Below are 24,063 nucleotides of genomic sequence, written 5' to 3'. Positions count from 1 at the left end.
ATTCATTACAGTCGTTGACGCAACGTTGAGCACGTATCGAAGATAACGGAAAAAATAGTGGTAATCAGAAACAAGGCGAAGAAGGATAGAATATAATATATGTATAGATGCCGCTTGAATATGTACTTCAAAATTGACGGAAGGGGTCGACTTCTATTGCTTTCGGACACGAAGAGGGTAGAAGTGTAAGGTAGGTCTGGCATGCAATGCCTAACCTAAAACAGAAGGGTAATTCCAAACATGCGGTAAGATTAGGACTATGCAATGACAAGCGCAGTCTTAATTGAGTTTGACGTAGTTTCCTACGACAGGGTCAGTGTCAAGGTCAAATCAAACAAAAAGCAAGAGAACTTACCTGGAAACTGTCCCTCTCTGCCATTTACCTTTCCTGTCCACCACTCATTCTCATTACTTGTACGTTGAATAATCTCAATAACGTCACCGGCCGAAAAGCTAAGATCACCATGTGCTTGAGCCTCATAGTCATACAGCGCAGTCACAGTCTCGACATTCTTGGCCAAGTAGCCCGGTTTCGGTTTTGGAGGTGGCGGTGCTGGCTTGCCCTTTGCAGCAGCGGCTAAGGCGCTACCAGTGCTATTTGCACGGCCGATTGAAGTCGTGCCAGGGGCTCCGCTAGGTGAATATGGTGGGGGGGGCTTTTCGTTGGTGTCTGTCGATCTGCGATATGTTGAAGAAGAACTGAGTCTGTTCTCGGAAGCGAGCTTGTCCTTGGCAGAAGCAAATCTGGAAGTTTTACGACCGCCAGTAGTTTTGTAATGCACAATTGTGAGCTCCTCGGCTTTCTCCTTGGCGTCTCCCTTTTTAGCCTCGTATGCCTCTTCGATATCGCGCGTTAGGTCAAAGTATCCAATGTTGATGCCCTGCATTTTCTCGTGCAGCGTATAGAACACGTTCAATTGCATGTAGTAGAAAGATTGGAAAAGCGGTCCGATAAACTCAGCTTCCAACTGGAACAGTTTGGGCAATTCATCCTTCAACAGGTCGTTGTAATGGTTGTATTCTTGCGTCGCTTGGTCCACGTCGTTTTCTGCCTTGTACAATGCCTTTTCATCCTTTAAAGATTTGTCTTTTTTCTCTTCAAGCTTCTTCAAAGTGGCCCGGTGTCTGTCGTAGTCGAGTTTCTTGTGTTCGCGCTTGACGGTCACTTTTCGGACGATTTTGATGATGTCCAAAAGTTCATTGGCCGGGCTGATGACTCTCGTTTCGATCATCTCAAGCTCGGGCGCCAGTGTTTCTTGCAAGTCTCGCACAATTGCTTCATATTCTTCACATGCCTGAATTCCTGCGGGGTTGCCTTCAATGGTGTAGGTACTCGGATCGGAGGCACGACCCGAAATGGGTTTGTACAATTCCGTCATTGCTTTGGAGAATTCAATTTGATGGTTCAACATTCCTATTTCTCTCAGTATAACGCCGCATTCAAAGCGCAAGATGAAGGGTCCTACCGTTGATAGCGTCAAAATACTTCTTGGAGTCATCGTGGAGTTTCTTGGTTTCCCTTTCCAATTCCTGAAATCTTCGCTCAGCGTCAATGTAGACAGGATCCTTGGTGTTTTCTCCAAGATTGAAGCGCGCTTTGAACGTTTGCGGTGCCCGCGACAGACTCTTGCCCAAGCCTTTCAGACTCATTGTGCACTCACCCCGCAGATGACGGAGTTGGGCACAGCTGATTCGGATGAGACGGATTTGCTGAGTATGTGGTTGGAAGATTCAATTTTTAACTCGAGTGAAGCAGTATAGTACAGAGAAGAATCACTCTGAGTATAAGGAAATTAGGGAGTGCAAAGCGTCAGCCTGGTGTAAAGAATCAGCAGCTTCGCAGCGATGGTGGCTTTCCCAGTTCATAAGTCATAACTTACGATCCTCAGGCTAACTGTTTTCGGGAAGTACGTGGCTGAGCCATGGCTATGACATAATGGACATTAGGCACGAACTTTCGCTTGATTCAGCTGTCTACTCGTACATCGAACACATGTCTACACACGTGTGTGACTTTTAGAAATAAATAAAGTAGATCTGCCCCGATTATTATCCGTGTATATTATGTCGGGAGATGAGGGAGATGAGGGAGATGACGCACGACACAAGCTGTCTTCCCGATGCGGCCTGACTGCCTGAGGCATCAAATGATAGTTCTTGTCGATCCGAGATCCGAAACACGTGACCTGGGCAGCCTAGTGCGAAGCGGCGACCGCGTAAATCCGACCAGTCTAATCGGACAGCCAGACCGAGCCGAGTGCCAAGCCCCAATCTCCGAGGGCGAACAGCTAGACGAACCGCAAGAAAAAAACACTCGCTCACTAATCATCAACTACTTCATCATTCTTCATCGTCCATCTCATCACTTCTTCCCATCGCTCTATGATACCCATGATTAATCACTGTTTATAATCACATAATGTCTCACATGGCATCAAATGCCCTCCGACAGGCGTCGCGAAGCTGCGCCAGCCGCCGCCTGTCCTCCAGCTTCCTGAGAGTCAGCTCGCCACTTGCTGGTCGGATGGTAACGGGTCGACGATATGTCTCAGAGTCCAAAGTCGGCAACGCGCAGGTCAGCGTTGACACGGCTATCAAAGCTGAGCAGAGGAAATTCATGGAGAGCACAGGCATCCAACCCCAGAATGCAGAATTGTCCGCGTCGTCGGTGAGTGGTGATGCTGCTATGAGCCCGACCGCGGGCATCCTCAAACAAGCCACCATTATGGATGAAGGCAACCGMCCTATTTATCTTGACATGMAAGCCACTACACCCACAGATCCCCGCGTTCTCGACGCCATGCTTCCCTTCCTCACCGGCCTATACGGTAACCCTCACTCCCGAACACACGCCTATGGCTGGGAGACAGAGCAGGCTGTCGAAGATGCTCGCGCTCACGTTGCCAGTCTTATCGGAGCTGATCCCAAAGAGATTATATTCACAAGTGGAGCGACCGAAAGTAATAACATGAGCCTCAAGGGTGTGGCCCGATTCTTCGGTCGATCGGGAAAGAAGAAGCATATCATCACAACTCAAACCGAGCACAAGTGTGTGTTGGATAGCTGTCGTCACTTGCAGGATGAAGGATTCGAGGTGACCTATTTGCCGGTGCAAAACAATGGTCTGATCAAGATGGAGGACCTCAAAGCCGCCCTCCGTCCAGAAACTGCTATTGTGTCGATCATGACTGTCAATAATGAAATTGGTGTTATCCAGCCAGTGGAAGAAATTGGAAAGCTGTGTCGCGCCAATAAGACCTTTTTCCACACTGATGCTGCCCAGGCAGTAGGAAAGATTCCCATTGATGTGAACAAATGGAATGTCGATCTTATGTCCATTTCAGGCCACAAGATCTACGGCCCCAAAGGTATTGGAGCGTGCTATGTCCGACGTCGTCCCCGTGTTCGTCTCGATCCCCTTATCACAGGTGGTGGTCAGGAGCGAGGTCTCCGAAGCGGTACTTTGGCGCCTCACCTTGTGGTCGGATTAGGTGAAGCTTGCCGTATTGCCAAAGCAGACATGGACGTAAGTTTAATATCCTTGCTCTATTTCTTTGCTTTCCCTGTTTTTTTCCCATCCACATGATTATACGCTTAAATATGCATGGCTTTCTGAGATCGCCTGGTGGTAGCCCACGTCGAAAGATGTGGAACCAGGCACTGTGATCTACGTAGCAGGGGTTATGATTGGACTTGTTGCTTTTATTGACTGTCACTTTATAATGGTCAACTTGATTATGTTGAGTGGGACTAACATTTTCCTAGTATGACACTGCACATGTTAAGAGATTGTCCAAGCGCTTGCTGGACGGCCTCTTGGCTATGGAACACACCAGCCAGAACGGCGACCCGGAACGACACTACCCTGGTTGCGTCAACGTATCTTTTGCATACATCGAGGGTGAATCCCTTTTGATGGCGCTTAAGGATATCGCTCTCTCCTCCGGCAGTGCTTGCACATCAGCCTCGCTCGAGCCCAGTTACGTGTTACGTGCCTTGGGTAACAGCGATGAGAACGCCCACAGCAGTATTCGATTCGGTATTGGCCGTTTCACCACCGAGGCTGAGATCGACTACGTGTTGAAAGCCGTCACAGACCGTGTATCATTCCTCCGAGAGTTGAGTCCTCTGTGGGAATTGGTGCAAGAAGGCATTGCCTTGGACACGATCGAGTGGAGCCAGCATTAGTTAGCTGTCACTAGTGACTTGTTCTATGAATGCATTGTCTGGATGCTTGGATGTGGTGGTTCGGTTCGGGTTTACTAGGGTTTCAACGGCGTTGACGTGATGCGATGTACACTTTATATGCAGCATACTTAATTAGTGCCTAGCTTTGCCTAGGACTGTACAGAATGAACCTGAACTCTCCCATCGAGTTGTCTATGATTAATATTCCACATGCCCCTGTAGCTTGAACGATCATGACGGTGTGCAATTTTCTTTGTTCTTTGTTAACTACTTCTCACATGATGTGTGTAGTACTCTAGATTACTAGAATAGGGCGCAACCCTAATGATCCGTAGATGCAGGATGACTTGCATAGGATCGCTGGTCATTTCAAAAACGACCGACTTTTATTTAGGCTTTTACGTAGGAACAGGAGCTCGGTAAACGGGGCCGATACAATCGGAGAAATTCCGACATCAATCGATTCATTCACTACTAGACTCAGTGGGCTCGTGTCGATGACTCGAGTCGACACAGACAGTGACAGACTCTCCAGTCTACTATTACAGCAAGGTTTCCGATTGGACGTCCGTGTAACAATTACAAGTGTATTGCCAATGTGTCATGGACATGGGTCAGACAGCACGGGTCTGCCCGGGCCAATTTCGCTCCGTCTTTTTGTCTTGAACTTTTATTTCTGCTGTACGGGTTGTACAGTCATTTTGAAGGCGTATATTAAGTAGCCGCGCTTAGCCATGGTCTATGTCATGGTGCGGATAATTGATAAGATACTACCTAGACACTCAGTAGTACTGCAGGTCATGCCCTAAGTACATCAAGTTATGTACCCTCCCGTTTACCTATTCTGTACTCCTACAGATTCTGTCAAAAGCCATCTCTGGTGCTACCCCGACATGGATACACTCGTTCCTAAATTAGCCGTCCTCTCCATGTAAACACTAAAAAAGTGGCAGAACCGAGAATTCGCGGTGGAGAACTGCTCCAATTAGCCTCAGGAGGTACCTTCTAGGCCTTAGGAAAGAAAGTTAAGAATTTGGATTACCCAAACGCTTCGTTGGAGTTCGTTCACCGAGATGGACTGTTCTGGAGGGGGGTTGCGTGACGTCTTACTCTTTTTTTGAGTCAGTTTCATTTGTATTTGCTTGGAAGTCAAATCGATTATTAATTCATGGGAAATTTCTGACTCCGGGATATCCATCCAGCTTTTTTCGTACGTACCCGGAGGCAGAAGACAAGAGATCGCTCCCCTCGGTTCCGGTAAAGGTAAATGGAAAGTTTCAGGTTGAATAAAACTTAGAGATCTCTCTCCAGATTTTCCCTCTTTTTTTCCCTCTCTTTATCTTCCTTCTTCTCTTCTCTTCTCTTTTCTCCTCCCCCTCCCCATACGTATAGCCACTTTTGCCCCGCTGGTCCTGTCAAGCTGTGGGACGCCATCAATAAAAAAGAGTCGCCTCATAATCGCTGCCATACAGACCTTGAGAGACACAACTCTGGAACTGATATCCATCTTCACATCTGATCAGAAACAACAAATCGTCGGTTCCAAAAATCGACAAGATTTCGCCTCCGAATCCGGAGGGGCAGCTGCTGGCACGTGACCTGTTGCGCCCTTCTTGAAACGAGTCTTGCCTCAGTAATCTCATTATTCTCACTGATATTGCTGTAATTATATAATACCTAGACGGTCTTGAGCGTCTTTGCGCTCCTTACAGTCTCTCCTTTTCCATATTTCAGTCTGTCGTGAGCATTTATATCATTGCAATGCTTCCGCCAATCCCGGTTCTTAGTGATTACGGCATCGATCCTCAGCGTGGCTTCCTTCCCCCAGAACTACCCTTGACTTCTTTACCGGATCCATACTATGCAAAATGGGAGACTGTCATTGAGAAAGTGCAGGCATTGATATTGAGTCGGAGAATTCGCACGAGTGTGGAGCGATTGCCTGTGTTGTCCACTGCATATTTGCATACAGAGGCAGAATGGCAGAGGGCCTATGTTGTGTTGACTTTGCTGTTGCATGCGTATGTCTGGGGTGGGGATGTACCTGAAGAGGTTTGTCATCTCCTGCGTTGAAGCACTGCTTTTTTTACTGATATGAATATCTAGATAATTCCTCCGCCCCTGAGTATACCTCTTTTAGAGGTCTGCGAGCATCTAGATCTCCCCCCAGTCGCCACATACGCCGCAGTATGTCTATGGAACTACAAGCCCATCTTCCCCGACGAGTCAGCCGACGACCTCGACAACCTAGCCGTCATCAATACGCTCACAGGCTCTACCGACGAGCAATGGTTTTATCTCGTCTCCGTCGCAATCGAAGCCAGAGGCGCACCCATGCTTCCCCTGATGCTCGAAGCCATTGCCGCAGCACGCCGCGATAACAGCGCGGTAGTCACATCCTGTCTGCAAGAATTAGCGCAATGTATTACCGAGATCACGGTCATAATGCAACGATTATTTGAGCACTGCGATCCTCATGTGTTCTATCACAAGGTCCGCCCTTTTTTGGCCGGAAGCAAGAATATGGGTGACGCTGGGCTGCCGAGAGGGGTCATGTTTGATGTCGGCACCGGCGCGACGGAGTTCAGACAATACGGCGGCGGCAGCAACGCGCAGAGCTCTCTCATCCAATTCTTCGATATAGTCCTCGGCGTCGAGCATCGCCCTACTGGCGTGGGTCGCGATGGCGCTGGTGCACACAGTGACACTGAAGGTGTTGCGCCCAAACCACGTCACAACTTCATCCAAGAAATGAGACAATACATGCCACCTGACCACCGTCGGTTTTTGGAGCATATCGGCAGCGTGAGCAATATTCGGGAATATGTCGATGCGCACCGATCCGACAAAGCGCTTTGTTTGGCTTATGATGCCTCATTGGCGATGCTACGGGACTTACGCGATAAACATATTCAGGTCGTTTCGCGGTATATCATTGTCAAATCGCGCGAACAAAGACGCAATTCGCTCTCAAACCCTCAACCACCCACAACTACAACACGCCCAATCGTCAACCTCGCAAACGTCAAATCGGGCAACAACAAGAAACTCCGCGGTACAGGAGGCACAGCTTTGATCCCATTCCTCAAACAAGCGCGCGACGAAACCGGGGAACCGGCAATCGATGCTTGGGCGCGACGATTACTCAGTAATGGTCCCGCGGATAGAAGTTTTGCGACGTTGGGCAAAGTCGGGGAGCATGCGGATGGGCAGATTGAGATTGTTGGTATGGCGGGGACATGGGCTATGGATGAGAGTGAGGGGGGGATCTGTCATTGGTAGTTGCCTTGTCTGTCTTTACAAAAAGGTATGGCGTTCGGTTTATTTGTACATATTATGATAACCATTGTTTTATCCGATATCCGTCAATGGGTCGGCATGTTATTGGCACAGCATAGCTTTTCTTCGTTACACTCTTGTTCTACGATGGACTTGAGATTGATTTGAATTGATCAAGTTACTTTCATTCTCATGACACTGGGGGATATCTCATCTGAAAAACGCTACCACATAGAAAATACACGAAGAAAGGTAAAGTCATGACAACAACGTCGAGGGCAGCGGCAGTCTATCGCTGCTCAGTCTTCTGCAAATCAGCCTCAACACCGCGCTGACGAGTCTTTCCCTCGTCATGCACATCCTGCCACTTCTGTTGACCTTCCTGGTCACCAAGCACAGCCGATCCAACAGCGCCGACCGCACCACGGGCACGATCAGTAACTCCCTGACCCAAGTCCGACAATTGGCCCTTTGCCTGCTGCGCTTTACCGTCTGCATTCTGCTGAATTCCGGATTGACGCAAATTCTCGTTTCCGATCAAGTTGCCGAAGGACTCCTTGGCGGCGCCCACGGTTTGGTTCCATGAGCCGGATGTGCGGTCCTGGTTGTCGCTGACAGCGGCGCCGGTGTTGGGGTCTGCGGTGAAGGGGCCCACGCGCGCAGTAGTGTGCGAGTTTTGGTATTCTTGCTCGGCTTGGGATTTGCTGGCGTTTGCTTCGGCCTTTTTATTCGTTAGTATGGATAGCAAATGTGAAGGGGGAGGGAAAGGGCGTACCTGGTCAGCGGGGTTGCCGGTGATGGACGATAGGACGTTCTGGGCAGCGCCGACGGCAGAGTCCACGTAGGACTGGAGGGTGGAGGAGCCAGAGTTCTCGTTGGAAGACATTTTGATGTTTGTTTGAAGTGGTTGGTTGGTTGAAAGTTCTTGGTGGAATGTAGATTTATTGTTTGCTTGTGTGATGATTGATGTTAATGATAATTGAAAGTTCTTGGCTGAGGGAACGACCAGGGTATATTTATACATGAGACAGGAGGAAGGAGATGATGATGTCTATGTCTTTCCTAATCGGGACACAAGAGAATATGACATCATACAGGGTCCGCAAAGCCACGGGACCAGCCACACCCCGCGGATGACATCATTTCCACATGAAAGGACCGCCTCAGTCGCGCGAATCACAAAGCGAAGTTCATCCATGATCTTGTCGATAGCCCGTTCCAGAAGTTACGCCATTTGTCCTTTGTATACGTAGCTCTATGACGACAGTTGCCCTCCTGCGTTTGTAGTGGAACTTGATCCAGATTCCTTGGAAAGATCTTGTATATGCTTCTACTATATGCATCCAGGAAAAAGATCTAACTTGATAGAGATTGACACCGTGTGAAATTCATACTATCAGCGTAGCTAGATACTTGCTCTGGCCAATCATGATAACAGGCGAAAATCAGATCACAAATTATATCCATCACTCGACCATGCCATGAAAGCAGCTTAACTTTCAAAGTATGCTATTTGTAGCTAACGACGAAACGGGGTGTTAAAGACAGGAGCATAGATACCTGCATGTCCATCAACAGCCCTTGTATCCTCAGGAGTCTGTCTGAGACTTCTTGCGGAAAAAGGGAGCTGTCTCGTGCGATGATTGCCCCATGCCAAGGGGCTGATAAATGGTGACGGCCCTCTATGTGATATTGCAACCGGTGATGTCGGTATATCGACTCTTTGGCGTATCTGATCGTAAGAATTGAGCTGGGGTATAGCTCTCTGAGGTGTCGAGAGGTTAGGAAGACGGAAACCCGAGGTTGAATGGCCTCCAGTCATAGAGTCCAATTCTGTGGTGTGATTAACGGCTTTGGGTGTACTGACTGGGTGTCCTCGCGGCGAAGCCATATAGCCATGCATATTGCACTGGAACGGACGCTCTGATGCGGCGAGGTCTACGTCTTTGTCAGATGATCTCGATGACAAGGGATATACTTCCTGACCAAACAGTGTCATATGTTCTCTGTCTTTGGCCACTAGTTCAGATCCAGATGGAATCCTGCTAGTGACTCTCGGGGGTTCAAACTGAGCTTCAGAGAGTACAGTTCTAGTTATCTGAGACTGATTTGGCCGCAATTGTCTCAAGATCTTCTGTGTCTGCGGCAACGTGTCTAAATCTGTGGGATAGCTCTTATGAGAACCGCTAAGATTCGTATGCCCGTCGATGGACTGGTTCCTTGGACTAGAGTCGGAAAGGGCATTGTCAAATTTGTCCCGGTGCTTGTACATTCCCTGTTTGAGCGTCACAGTAAGACGATCAGATCGATGACTTTCTGACGATCCCACTTCTATCTGTGAATTTGACAATCGTTCCGCTAGGACCTGGTCATCCAAGGTGAACCGATGAAGCACAGGCATTGGCGAGCTCCTTATACGGTCATCACTTCCTGGAGGATTACCCAACATCACTTGCTCTAAATTGTCGAGATCCTGAACTGAATAGGTTCGCATGTCGGGAATGTGTACAAAACTGCTCGAGACGGGTTTCTTCTCCATGTTGCACCCTGTGCGACTTCTCTGCTCGTTCTGTCCTGCAGAGATATCTCCTTCGTCCACGTCTCCAAAGTCAGAAAGCATCGTGTCTGACGACATTGACCTGATTGGTGATTCGGAGTATTCCTGATGCCTTTTCATCTTCTTAGGACTGCTGATATGGATCTTGAGATTCCAATCCGTTCCATACTGTAGGCCTCCTCCTGATTGTAGTCTGTTCGCATGTGAAGATACACGCGAAAAGCTCGTACTATGTTTGGATATGGCAGTGTTTCTTGCTTCATCTTCTCTGGACAGTGCTCGTCTCTTTCCTATCCTTTCCTTCTCTTCAATTGGAGTGAATTTCATTTGCAATGGCCGTGTCGGTGAAAGACCTACCCAGTCTTTCCTTTCGAGAAGATACTTTTTGAGGAGATCGACATAGGCGATACCAGATTCCGTCTAGAGAGATAAAGTGTCAGCAATGCCTCAAATAGACGAATTGCCTGGTGTACCTCTAAATCCTTGTGGCCATATCCTAAATATTCACCATATGACAACTCTGCATGACCTTGCCTCGATAAGCCTCCAGATTGATTGGTACGATCTACCGATTCATTGGGCGGGCTATTGACAACGAATTGAGACGAGCTGACTGACTCTCTACCATTAGAAACAAATGAATGCTTGTCGATGGAAGTAATCCGCGCTTTTTGCCGAGACTCTTGTTGCTTTATACGCGCTCGGGCGAAATGCTGCTTCTGGATCTTCGAGATAGAATCAGGTCGATTGCGTGACTGGCGCCGCAAACGTCCCCCCGTCCAGTTCATGTAGACAAGCGATCTATATGGTGTGAATAAGCGAAACAGACAAGATCGGACTTTTGAAGCTCTACAGCAGATGCGTAGCTTTTGCTTGACCTGATGGGCGAGAAAGCCCGCTCAGCTTTCTGAAAGGGGCGAGGTTGTTGGGTTGACATCAGTTGTCTAGTCCCGTAATCGTTTCATGCCGTCCTTTCGGGCAAGAACGACCGTCGTGGCCTCGAACGGCAGGTGCCAAGAGCCATACACTAAGACTTCATCTGCCCTCACGCACACCCCTCATCCTGTGTCTATTGAGTATCTATTCTTCTTGGCCGGATATGCTCGAACCAGTCATCCTCATACAGTCAACATCTCGATCTCGGTGGGGAACATGTCAAAAGAACCTTGCTACGGTGATATCAAAACATCTGCCAGAGCACTAGGCCCATCACCATGTAAGGTGTCCGCCCGTCGTTGAGGGGGTGCTACGAAAAGGAAGGTGTTCAGCGAAGAAAATTACTAAAAGAGGTGGATGCTGCATGTTTCAAAAGTGGCTATGCCCCTTGAAAGAAAATAAAAATGCCTAACTGCATCAAATAATGCAATCGGAAGAGACTGACCGACGCTTACGGCCTGCAACGAGAATCACAACACCAAGAATACCTTCCTGAAATCCTGCCTGGCAATAGCTGAAGTAGTACTATGCAACCCAAGGTAGAATTGTTAGTGACTAAAATTCAAATGTAGCGGAAGAGACTAAAGTAGATGCTTACAATCCACCTACGCTTGAGAGCTTCCATTTCAGGGTCTGGCTTGGGGCCATGCTCCTTAAGAATAGACAAGCGAATAGAGTCCCAGTTTGTAACAAACCTGCTTTCCATAGACGAAGAGCCTTGACATAGTGTCGACCAATGTTTTCAACGCTCTCTAATTCATGTTCTAACGTCCCTTCTGAACCCCCACTTAAACAATTTACTAGCTCGGTAGTAGAAGGAAGACAACCCCCCGGGAAAATATATCGGTCGAGGAAGTTATCAAGAGTCTTGCGATTCCGATGAAGCTATATTTCTAGAGTTAGACCTGAGCTCCGCTTTGCCATAGATGCTTCTAGGAACCCTAGTATAGATGATAGACTCACCTCTTCGCAGAATGTGCTAGACTGGACCACAATTTTCCCATCTGTAGGGTTTAAGAGACTGTTCAAGACCTCAAAATAACCGTCTAAAAACTCCCGCCCGACATGCTCAATCATTTCCACGGAGATGATCCGATCATATCCTCCCAGAGGCTTGGGGCACTTTCTGTAGTCACATAGAAGGAACGAAATATGGTCACCTAGCGATTCAGCTTTCACAAGTTGCTCCGCTAGATCTTTCTGCTCCTTGGAAAGAGTTATGGCCGTAACCCTACAGCCGGTCAGGCGGAAGGCTTCGAGGGCGAGAAAGCCCCATCCTCCTCCGATGTCAAGGATATGGTGGTGTGTGTTAATATCAGCCCTGCGAATGATAGTGTGGACCTTCTGCCGCTGCGCAGTCTCCAGGCTATCCTCTAGGGTCAGCCAAATGGAACAGGAGTAACACATCTCCCTCGATAGGAACCCCGCAAAAAGCTCATTTGAGGTGTCATAGTGAAAGCTGGCATTATAGAGGGCATTTTGTATTGTATTGGTTCGCGGCAGGAACCGGGTCCAGAGGTAAGCGGGCAGAGAAATCAGACAACCTGCCTTTGTGAGGGAATTCCAGTTGCGAATGTAGATCTACAATCTTTCATGTTATCACAGCAAGTATATAGGGAGGATTTAAGATATACCCTGAATAGTTGAACAAGGTCGTCACAATCGAGGACCTGCATCATATAGGCCTCCGCAATACCCTATTCTTTTTAGTACTCTACCTGCAGTAGTCGGGGCCCAGGGAATATACAATATCCAGATTTTGGTATATTTTGGGCCAAAATTTACTTTCATCTGCAATCGCAACTGTACATTCCAATGTTTCCTCACGTCCTTCCAAGCTGCTTTGCTGCCCTAAGACGAGAGCCTCAGGTTTGAGTGGATTATTAATGATGATTTTGATCTGCCCATGTTTAAGGCCACCTCGAATTGTGTTCAGGAGAATGTACTTAATTAACAGAGCAAACTGAAGTCGCAAGGAGCTGCCAAGGTTGCCCATCGTCGTTATTTGGGTTGTGCTAGAACAACCAAGAAAAGCTTTGATTCTTTCTCACCTGTCTAAAGGTCTACGGCAGAAATCCCCCTTTATGTATTGTCACATAGTACGCATCTGGAGGTACCATTTAACTAGTGCTTCATATGAAATATGAGGAATTCACCTCCCAGTGATTTGCTGGAGACTCTCGGCAAGGCTATAGCTCCTTACGGCTAGATGGTTGACCTGTACTTGGTGTTTGTGCTACATTCCATGTTTGAAGATTATACTAACTTTTAGGAGTCTATTTTGTCGACCTGACTCCAGAGGATGGTTGAACCAAGGTTCTGTGATTGGTCCATTCTCGTCACCTTTGCTCCCCAAGCGGTCTACTTCATTCAGTCATGCATGACACCAAGTGACCTCAAGAATATATCTGCATTGCAGACTTGCATTCCAGACTTCACGCGATATTGTCTTGCAGTCGGGCACCACCATGATGCCCCACAATCGGATAAGAGGGTCATCCTCGGATTACATTTTGCGCAAGGGTTTAAGCCACGTTTCCCTCATCTGGTATATAAATGAACTTCAACAGATTTCAATGCCTGCTTTAGGGTTGGTTTCGGCAACATCGAACCCATGCATACCCCGAATCTAAGTACGGTTTATGGCACATATTCGAGCGACGACCCACTTTACCATCCGGAGATAGCTTGCAGGCCAAGTTACCTGCATGTGGGATCGAGATAGCATAGGCCAGGCAAGGAGTAAGGGACGATTTGTATCCGATTAATTCCATCATTTTCCCATTGCCGCCCACACCCTCAGTTTGCTAGTATATCAAATGCTGTTCATTTTAACAGTAGAGGTAGCTCAACTTAATTCTCTTATTAGAGGTCTATCAGCCATACACACGGTCCTTGAATAACGATTTTCTCGGTAGTTAAAGCCAGAAACTTGACATTCAATATGACGACAAAAGGCTCTTTTGCCAGCCAGGGCAATGACCAGAAAGTAGTAACAGGGTATCTTATGGCCATTAAACGCATCAAATGGGGTAATTTTCTCATCCTGATTATTCTCCCAGTATATGCAATCCTGCAAATTCCTTGGGTTCCATTACATCCCAGTACACTTATCTGGTCCGTGATTTACTTGGTCTTATCGATGTGCTCCATCACTGCAGGTACATGTATGTATATAACCCAATGGGTCTGGAACCGTTCCCAAAACTTTCACAAGGAAACTCTAGCACACTAACAGTACTTTTGCCGGTTGAATGCAGGATACCATCGGCTCTGGGCACATCGGTCATACTCGGCCTCAACAGCTGCACGGTGTTTTATGGCGGCTTGTGGGACAGGTGCGGTCCAAGGATCCATCAAATTCTGGGTCAGAGAACATCGAGCTCATCATCGGTATACCGATACAGACCGTGATCCGTACGGAATTAACAAAGGCTTCTGGCACGCCCATATCCTGTGGACACTGGTCAAACAGCGATATATCAGATCTACTGAAAGACAAGGTCGTCGTTTTGCAGCATGCCTATTATGCCCCTGCTGCAGCTTTTATGGGGTTTATCTTCCCGGCCATAGTAGCGGGGATCTGGGGTGACTGGTAGGGTGGCTTGTTGTATGCTGGCTTTCTCCGGACCCTTTTTGCGACCCAGGCCACATTCTGTGTCAATTCACTGGCCCATTTTCTGGGAGATCAGCCGTTCAGCGATCGACATTCGCCACGGAATCACTGGCTGACGGCCCTGGTCACGATGGGAGAGGGCTACCACAACTTCCATCACGAGTTCCCTTGCGATTACCGGAACGGAGTTGAATGGTACGATATTGATGTCACTTAATGGATCATCATTCTGCTAGAGAAGGCTGGACTGGCACATGGGTTGAAGCGATTCAAACAGAGCGAAATTGAGAAGAGCCGGATGCAGCAACGCTACAAGAAACTTGAGGCTGAATGTAAACGACTTAATCTTGATTGGGGGACAGCCCTACACCAGCTACCGATAATGGAATGGACGGAATACCAAAGCAAGGTAAAACAGGGTCAAATGTTGGTCCTGGTTGAGGGTGTTGTGCACGATGTTTCGGGCTTTTATATGGAGCATCCAGGAGGAGACCTAGTGGTCCGATCTATGGTAGGGCATGATGCAACAGGTGTATTCAATGGAGGGTTATATGATCATTCTGATACCGCAAGAAATATTCTGGCCACTCTCCGTGTTGCCGCCCTTGGAGGCGGGTGCGAGGTGGAGGTCCGCAAGTAGCAACAGTACTTCATATATACCATTGGAACACTTCTAGTATGGTTACCAACGCGTGAAAAGTAAACAAGCCCGGGGCAGAGTGGTCTTTGACCTGATGATGAGCAACCTGAAGGTGTAAAGGAGCGATGATGGTCACGTGTGACATAACTTACTATAAGGAGCTAGAGCAGCTTCCGTAACAAGCGCAGCCTTATGTCATCGAATGATCAAACAAAGTGCACGTGACCTAAGCAAACAAGACAAACATCTCTCGGATAGCCGTAGCATTCTCTTTCGCACAACATAAATTCCTACAACCATTCATCATCTCTCCATTCGTGCGTACTGACATTTACGAGCAATAATGAGTCGCTCAAAAAAAGGATGATTACTAATGAATTCTTAATTCACCATTGAAGACTGTTCTTTTTCGGTGCTGGCTTGTCTAGCCAGCTGTGATCCAGGTGAGCAAATTTAACCAATGCGATCGTCACTCGAGGCATCTTTATGATGAGCAACAAATTTAAAGCATAGTTCACCTGAAAGTCTTGGACTTCATGAACGACAAACATTTACCATCTTTCACCTTTGTCTGATAATCTGTTTTTGGCCTTTTCCATGACATGACATCTTCTTATCTTACCTACGACGAGTGCTAACTTCTCGAAGACATTGACAGGGATCTTGCTGGTTTCCAGCGCGTCCGAATTCATGATGTATGCACCCGCGACAAGTTGGAAGTAGTTAGTCTTTGGTCCAAGCGTTTAGTCGTCTGCATTGCTGCCCAACTCCTAATAGCCAAAACAAATCATAATCCGTTTTCTGCAAGTGCACGTACAGAGGACGTAACGGAAGATAAAAGCATCTATCCGCTTCACTTTCTTTGCGCGATTAATATTGTTACATTCATCCTCTCTCCTTGACTTACAAGAATCCTTGCCCGCCCGTGCTCCGAGTTGCTCAGTAATCACTCGGAGGTGTTGTCGTTTGATCCTATTGAGCGAGTGGTAATCCATTCTTTGCTAGGACAGGTACGTAGCAGAGTACGTGTAGTCAAAACCGGATCCGAGTTTATGTCTCGTCAGTTCGTGGATCAACTACTACGTAGTGGACTCAGAGGACTGGACCTTGTGTTGTCCCACGCATCCTGTTTGAAAGTGAAGCAATCCGCAGCCTGCTGTAAGCGGAGTTGCATATTCACAGCCGTGTGTGCAATCGATTGGTTTCGGTTGCTCCTCTGGAAGCCTCGTCACTGCAAAGCCAACTGTACTGTCATGAGGCAGGCGTGTGCTGTGTCCATCGAGTCGTCGTATCGGAAGGAAGCATGGCGTAAGACTGCGACGACAGTGGGGGTAAGGACGTCATTAACTGGACGAGATGAAACGAGCTGCTCACCGCTTCGTGCGCGTCTCATGTTTCTCGAGTGTAACCGAGTCAAGACTAGGTGGTGCGGTAGTCTGACTGGATGGGCTATTTTGGCGCTATGCGGTGTTATCACACAGCAGAKCCAAACAGAGACGGCCATCACAGCCATTGCCAGCGCTGTCTGGGACGCTGGCCCACCGCGTGCCGGGCCGCCCCTTCCCACTATTCCCGAACCAAGTCAACTCCTTCCCAACTTGCCAACCCATCTTTCCCAGAAAATCCATTAAAGCCCAACCTTCCCCCTACTTTTGTCTCCTAACTCTTTTCTCTTTTATTTCATCACACACACATACACAAACAGCGACATTGATACCCAACTTACTCATCACATTTTGGACTAATCCTCATTCTTCTTTAAACATATCTACCATTCCCACGCCACATCTCACTCCTAACAACCACCAATCTTCAACCCTATTACGCGACCCGAGGATATCTATTACCATAAACCATATTCCACCAGGACAAACACGACCCAAAATTCCCAGGACAGGATCATTGTTTTGCTTGTTTCTCTTTAGTTTCTTGCCGAGGATCTAGATAGACAACATTTATACGACCACAGAACGCATCAGGTAGACCCAGTCCCTTTTCTTTGCTGCATTGCTTTTTTTGCTTTACCGTCGCTTCCGGACCTGTACTGCTCACTCATGTACTTTTGGCCTTGTTGAGTTTTTCCCGCCAATGGACTGCTCCTGGATCTCTCCTCGCTTTTTGCTTGGACTTTCATCGGCTCGGTGCTGTGAGAAATGAGTGCCAGCACCAGCCGTCGACCTGTTTATGCCGAGGATTTTTGCCAATACCCGTGGATTTTTTACCTGGATGGAACCCTTGACACCCGTCGAGCGGTATGGAGACCTTGTCTCGAAAGCTTAATGATGGCAATCGATGACCTTTATACACTACAGAAATTACTGGATTATATGGCCTAATCGAATCCAGTGTAAGGATGGACTGTACTTGCAATACCTGGATCTTTTCTCCCTTGGACGTTGGCTTTTTCTGAAAGGACCATTCTGATTTCCATACCTGGCATGGGCCGCATTTCCTTCTGATACCCTCTGGATTTCTACGGAGCCTTAATATCTGGACTTTTGATTTCCTTTACGACAACTGGATCAACATGCAGCCGGCCACATGGACCTATCTCTTAGCTGCTTTCTGACCGGGATGTTGTCTCTGACATCGACAATACTGCTTGATGCTGCAGTATTCTTGTACTACCACAAGGATGAACCTAGGAATTTTTGCGATCTCTTATCCTGGCCTTTCCCTACTTCTGTGCATATACATCGCGACCATGGCATTTACCAAAAGATCGACAAGACATTCTGGATCCAAGTTTCCTCAACATAGCTTCACCGGAGACGAACGTGGCCCACTGTTTATCAAATCAGTTATCAGTCAACCTAAAACTGGTACCCTGGCCTACATGGAATCCGGACCACCTCCCTGGCACCAAACATCATGTATGACAGGCTCACCCCTTCGTATTGAAGTAAATGCTAATTCCCTCTAGCTTCATGCGAAACTACCTGGACCCTTTGAGCGACGAATTTTTTCTTGTTTTATGCTTTATTCTCTTCCGCCGATCGAATACTGACTTGACTCCTCGTAATGTTTAGTGCATACATTGAGCTTAACAGTTCTCTGTTGTTTCATCTACTCTCCACCTGACAATTTTCGAAACCAGAATGGGATCCGAAAACATGGCCACCACACTGCACAACATGAACAAATGCCGTTCAAGACATACCTCTTCACTTCAGGATATAACTGCCATTTCAAGGACACACCAGGATGATGAAATTTCCCAGGATCACTTTTCTTTATCTTCAACTATTCCTCACAGCCAAGACATGGACCAGTGGACATTAAGCACATCAGACTCTATGGAATCCAGCCCAATTGGTACTCAGCCAGAGACTCCAGAGGTTACCATGCTCTCATATTCCTTTTCACAGCAATTAATTCCTGGTGCCACGGGGATCAATGACTCAGCTGCCATGTTCCACTCACTATCTGACATCCAAGCTGCCGGTGGCCTTGGTGAACACACCGAAATGGACTACTCACACCCCCACCACTTTGCTCAGGCTTTTGCTTCTTCCTTGTTTGAGTACAACTACGAAAATGACGAGGCTACTCAGAGGTGTATGCATGATGATTCTGCATCTTTGGGTCACAACTCGCCCCATGAAGATGGCCAATTGTTTTCCACACAGGACACGTGGAATTTGACCTTGGATACTACGAATCTTGTTGGAGCCCAGTACGACCAGATCTCGCACATCTACTCACCACCCGTTTCCCCTCCTCTCACCGAGGCCAGCCAGGTTTCTGTAACTTCTGCATGCTCTCAGCCAGCTTACTACCAAGTCAATGAGGAGAAGATCAACATCCAGGACTCTTTCCATCCCATGTCACCTCCTTTGAATGACCAGGACCCAAACAGGTTTGTACTTTCGAACTCGTGGATGGGTGGCCGAGTACTTACGTCTCATAGGACTATTAGACCTACGAAACAAAGTCAGCGACCATTGCTGTCGGCGTCTTCTACTCGACCTACCAGGAAGTCCGATCCAGAAGCCTATGCCTTGCCAATTGGAGAATCTGTTCCAGGAGCCAAGGATAAGACTGAAGTCAGAACACCTCGGGATCACCCTTATTACTCATTGTCGACCCAAAGCGATGGAAAATACTACTGCCCTTTTGCCACTGGAGAGAACCCTTGCAACCATACACCGACCACCCAGAAGTGTGCTTACCAGTAAGTTTTGTGATCCTGTCTCGAAGATACGTTACTGACTAGGAATTAGCAAATACTTGGACTCCCACTTGAAGCCATATAGATGTAAGGTGGCTACTTGTGCTGCTCAGAATCTGCACTTTTCTTCCAACGCTTGCCTCTTCCGTCATGAACGTGAAGCCCATGGATTCCACGGCCACGGAGACAACCCACACCTTTGTTTCTACCCAGGATGCGAGCGAGCCGTTCCGGGATATGGATTTCCCCGCCGCTGGAACCTTTTTGACCATATGAAGCGGGTACACGATTACACTGGATCCGAACAGCCTAGTTCCCCCGAGTCCAATGCCGTTGGCCAGGTCCTCAAGAAGAAAGACTCCGCCGGTGTGCGCAAGAGAAAGGTCACCAAGCCCGTTTCCGCAACTACCATGAAGAGGACCAAGTCGGCTTCTTCCCAGAGCAACGCTGTAAAAGTCAACCCTGCCCAGCACGAACAGCGCCTACGAAATGCGGAGCAGAACTACTACGACTGCCGCACTAGACTGCTGGAGAAGCTTGCCAGCATCAAACCCGAAGACACAGTCATGCATGAGAAGGCCAACGCTAGTCTCCAGGAACTCATCACTCTCGGCTTGAATTACCGCCAGCTCGAGGCCAGCTCCGCTGCTACTACATTCTCCAACGTCTGAAATACATCGCGTGGATCTTTTACTCAATTTTAAATTTGGAAGTTCTCTTTCCCACTGGATCCGTACAGCCCAGAACGTCCCTGGATGCCATTTAGGCAGTCACTGGTTGCAGGCTTATTGGTATCAACGCATTCCGCACATAGATAGGATCCTGGTCTATCGCCATGGAATGACAACTGAATTCGTCTGCCGACTGAGGATGGCCCGACACCGTTGTGTCGCCAGCGCGAAAGTGGTATTCAGAGCCCTTGCTCGAAACCGCATTGCAGTACTTCTTGCTTCGCATCTTGCTCTCGGAATCCCTGGGATTTCTGATATCTTCTATTTATCAATCAGAAGCATTCTTGTTTTGAAATTATCAGATGTATACATTTTGGAAGTTACAATCATGTATAGTTTAGAGTCGGATACTGTGTTTTTTGCATGTATTTGGCCGAGATTCTTGTACGCTCGCCTGTAGCGAGGAAACATTTATTTTTGGCGCGTTTGGGTTTCCTTTCGTTTTGTTTCGAGATATATTTCCGGGATTTGGAGGACTTTTGTATACAGATGTGAATATAGACATCTTTGCGAGCGGAAAAAACAGAGGAGCGATCCAGGAGGACTTTTGATATTCAATTGTTATTGTCGTTATTTATACCTATGGACTGTGTCTGTCTAGCTTTTGAACCTTAACACAAAAAAGATTATTTTTTTTGTATTCATTTCATCTATCTAGAAACCTACTCAGGCGTATTCCCCGCCAACTCAAAATTCAGAAACCTTACAAACGCATCGCCAATCTGTTCAGCGCCCAACGCACCTTTGGCCTGCTTGTTTGTCATACCACTATACGTCCTATTCTGCGAAATCCACTGTCTGCGCAACCGCTGCAGACGGGGCAGCGTCAACAGTCCGCCTGCACCCGCGAGATCATCCGTGGGCGCACTGCGGACGATATGCGCTGGGATAAAGACTGGAATTGTCGCGTCGGGAACGCTGATTGAGATCCCCTCTTCATCTCCTCGTTTCACGCCTCCTTCCTGCTTAGTGGACTGCGCGAGTGCGGCTTCGGCGGATGGTGTCGAGGACGTATAGTTTCGTATGGCTGCTACGATCGCTGAGGTTTTCTTTTCGTAGTTGTATAGGGCGCCCGAGTCGGTTTGGGTGGGGAGAACGGTGGCTTGATGCGATTTTATGCGGGGGCGGCCTAGACGGCCGCCGTTGAGGGCTTGGGTATTTGTTGTGCGGATTGTATATGCTATGCTTGCTGTGTCTGATGCTTGTTGTTGTATCGCTGCTGTCAATGGGGAGGGTGAAGGGTTGTTTGGGTCGGTATGCAGCAGAGCTGCTATGGGACTTATTGTGGATGTAGGTGTCGTTTCGGGGGCGTCGGAGAGGAAAGTCTTTTCTATTTCGATGCCGGTCGCGGCTGTCCATATCTCCTCGACTGGCGGCCTGGCGTCTGACCATGGTACGGTGAATAGGGGCTTGTCCCAGCGACTGTGGGTGCTAGGTTCTTCGTATCTGAAAATGAGGTTTTGGTGTAGGTCGGATGGATAGGGTTCTTCGGTGTCGGGTTCGGCGAGATCGTCTGTTGTCGCGTTTGTTTCTGGGAGCGTATCTTGGGCGGATTGTTGGTTTTTAAATCGTGAGTTGTTGATTGCGACGCATTTGTCAATTGGGGTGCCGATATGTACCTTCAACATGGTCAGTCATGATCGATCATCTCGCTTGAGATGGACTCACAACACAACACGTTGTACCCACAGCCTTGGCCTCACACCATAACTGATACCGATACCCCTTGATATAATTCATTCCATCCAAAATCACGAACGCATCTTTTGCCAATGCGCGCTTGACTCGCGCATATGCCACCGCTCGCGCTTCCTTCTCTGTTCGCGCATGGTCGTAAACCGTGCGAGGATGACCGGGGTCGTGAGAGGGGACTATATGAAATGTAAACCGCTTTTGTTTCGACTTTTCTTGGTTTCCGTCGTCTCCGGTGGCGTTGTTCTCATTGTCGAGGGCGTCGAAGAGTTGGGTTTGGGTTTCTTCGAGGAGTTGGGCGAGTTGTTTGGCGCGATACGATAGGCCCGAGCAAGGGTATCCGGTTAGAATAATCAGCTAGAGGATGTGAGTATATGAGCGCAAGTAAGTGATGTTTGAGACTCACAGGCATGGTTTATCAAGACTCATGAGGATTGGCGCATTGCATTGATAGTTGTTCTTCAGACACAAGATTAGGCTGCTGATGACTTTTTTTTCCTCCCCGCACTGTATGTGCCCCACCCCCGAGCTTCCCTCTAGTTATACTCTTTCCCCCTTGCAACATCTTTACCGGTCATAGCAATTCAATTATGATCCTCTTATTGCATGAATTAATTTATCGGGCTTGTTTTCAAGCGTTTGTTTCAAGGAAATAGCATCCAGGAGACTGATCGGGTGGATGTCTAGCTCGTCATTATATCTATGACGAAGCGAGTTTGTGTCTAGTATTTCTGTACACTCCCAATCCGAGCTCATGAAATACAGTCCGGTCTTTCCGTAACTTAGACCTGTGCAGAAGTCCAAAGACCGCACAACGAGTATGAAAGACGTCCAAGAAATGCAGACAACTGGGGGTGGCCTCAGGCAGAACGGAACATCCAAACACAGCAAACCGTCACCTTTCTTTTCTCCAAAACAAATCCTCCACTCGGTGATAATCCACTAGATCCTGCTTAGTGGATCCCGATCAAAAATTCGCAATTCTCTTTGCCCAGCGAATTTCCTATTTCAACTCTCAATGGAAGGGACGGGCGGAGTTTCCTCGTCAGTGATGGGTCTCTTTACGAATCCACGTACGACACACAGACAACGCCCCTGAACTTCGGATGCCGCGGCTGACCTACGTGTCTTGTCTCGGACACGGACAAAGTCATAAAGCTCGACAGAAGTGACAGGAATTCTTATTGAATAGGAAACTTCCTGTAGGATTCCGTGGGTGTGCTACTTGGACTTTTACGGACACCTCAGTACTCTCCCGGGTGTGGTGAGGCTTGCTCCGCTGTTTCAATGTTGACTAGCTCGGGTTGTACATAAATTGCAGCTTGGCGTGTTTCCACTTATAGTCATAGACTCACAACATCTGAGAGTTTCGCTTGAGGGACAGGCCGGTCAGCACTGCCATATGTTGGTATGTTGGTATGTTGGTAAAGAGTGTTGATCTGGCCTATCCAAGAATGGAGGATGGATGAAGTTAAAATACGATCTCCATAAGCTAAGCCGCAACTTGTATAGTCGCTCTATTTTTGGCTCCTTTTTCGATTCATTCGATTTACTACGGAGTAGTACGTACTACATACAATGTACTATGTACAACTCCTATGTACTCCGTACGTAGTACCAACGTAAATATATGACATGTAAGTTATACTTGTGTACAGTTCGCCACTGGACTAGGTAGATGAGAGAATCGAGTGCAAGAAGGTTCAGCCTCTAGAAACGTCTATCCGGAGAGTTCCTGTCATGACCCAGCATTCTGATACTTAATACTAGTAATTAATGGTACTAAAAAAATAAAGTAAGTCTCCACAGCTCATTAAATGTTTTCTAGAAATAGAATATTGTAGAATAGTGTGAACTAGAGAACTGCAAACTAAGCCATACTCAGACTTTGGTTGGTGTGAACCTGTCATTTGGAGATCAAAGATCCCACTGATAATCTGGCCAGTCTAGCTCTTATAACGACATCTCTCACCCTTGTGTAGTTTCTTTCTGTATACTCAAGTCAGACTGTTCTTTTGCCTCTTCACATGGAAAATGCATGTTTCAGACTCATCCTCTATGGAGCACTTGTTGACGCGGCAATCCCCATCACTCGTCTCAGCATATCCAATTGACCTGTAGAACCACGCCATTAATCATGATCACATCATTTAGTGGACCCTGAATTTGTGTTTGCTTACTTTCTCCTTTTTCTTGCAGAAACTTGCTTGAAAGACACCGAAATTTCGCCAATATTTTTCATGACCCACTTGT

At 47.6% G+C, this 24,063-nt stretch overlaps 6 protein-coding genes across 6 annotated transcripts; 3 read left to right on the top strand and 3 right to left on the bottom strand.

The window, feature by feature from the left end:
- Window positions 1-279: 279 nt before the first annotated feature.
- BHQ10_000685 (uncharacterized protein) lies at window positions 280-1,650 on the bottom strand (the record flags this gene model as incomplete). The annotated part of the gene is made up of 3 exons (XM_040879481.1): window positions 280-302; window positions 356-1,414; window positions 1,467-1,650. The coding sequence occupies 3 exons, from the start codon at window positions 1,648-1,650 to the stop codon at window positions 280-282; spliced, it is 1,266 nt and encodes a 421-aa protein (XP_040729190.1).
- Window positions 1,651-2,419: 769 nt separating this feature from the next.
- On the top strand, window positions 2,420-4,188 carry BHQ10_000684 (uncharacterized protein; the record flags this gene model as incomplete). Its single annotated transcript, XM_040879470.1, has 2 exons — window positions 2,420-3,526; window positions 3,766-4,188. 2 exons carry the CDS (start codon window positions 2,420-2,422, stop codon window positions 4,186-4,188), a joined length of 1,530 nt encoding a protein of 509 aa, XP_040729189.1.
- A 1,761-nt stretch (window positions 4,189-5,949) lies between these two features.
- On the top strand, window positions 5,950-7,470 carry BHQ10_000683 (uncharacterized protein; the record flags this gene model as incomplete). The annotated part of the gene is made up of 2 exons (XM_040879459.1): window positions 5,950-6,240; window positions 6,295-7,470. 2 exons carry the CDS (start codon window positions 5,950-5,952, stop codon window positions 7,468-7,470), a joined length of 1,467 nt encoding a protein of 488 aa, XP_040729188.1.
- A 286-nt stretch (window positions 7,471-7,756) lies between these two features.
- On the bottom strand, window positions 7,757-8,353 carry BHQ10_000682 (uncharacterized protein; the record flags this gene model as incomplete). The annotated part of the gene is made up of 2 exons (XM_040879448.1): window positions 7,757-8,188; window positions 8,243-8,353. The coding sequence occupies 2 exons, from the start codon at window positions 8,351-8,353 to the stop codon at window positions 7,757-7,759; spliced, it is 543 nt and encodes a 180-aa protein (XP_040729187.1).
- Window positions 8,354-18,512: 10,159 nt separating this feature from the next.
- Window positions 18,513-20,058, top strand: BHQ10_000681 (uncharacterized protein; the record flags this gene model as incomplete). Its single annotated transcript, XM_040879437.1, has 3 exons — window positions 18,513-19,075; window positions 19,136-19,390; window positions 19,440-20,058. 3 exons carry the CDS (start codon window positions 18,513-18,515, stop codon window positions 20,056-20,058), a joined length of 1,437 nt encoding a protein of 478 aa, XP_040729186.1.
- Window positions 20,059-20,780: 722 nt separating this feature from the next.
- Window positions 20,781-22,222, bottom strand: BHQ10_000680 (uncharacterized protein; the record flags this gene model as incomplete). The annotated part of the gene is made up of 3 exons (XM_040879426.1): window positions 20,781-21,737; window positions 21,787-22,167; window positions 22,217-22,222. The coding sequence occupies 3 exons, from the start codon at window positions 22,220-22,222 to the stop codon at window positions 20,781-20,783; spliced, it is 1,344 nt and encodes a 447-aa protein (XP_040729185.1).
- Window positions 22,223-24,063: the final 1,841 nt, after the last annotated feature.

The sequence above is a fragment of the Talaromyces amestolkiae genome (assembly GCF_001896365.1).
Source record: "Talaromyces amestolkiae strain CIB chromosome Unknown scaffold1.1, whole genome shotgun sequence".
NCBI lineage: Eukaryota > Fungi > Ascomycota > Eurotiomycetes > Eurotiales > Trichocomaceae > Talaromyces > Talaromyces amestolkiae.
This window is presented reverse-complemented; position numbering and strand designations above follow the sequence as displayed.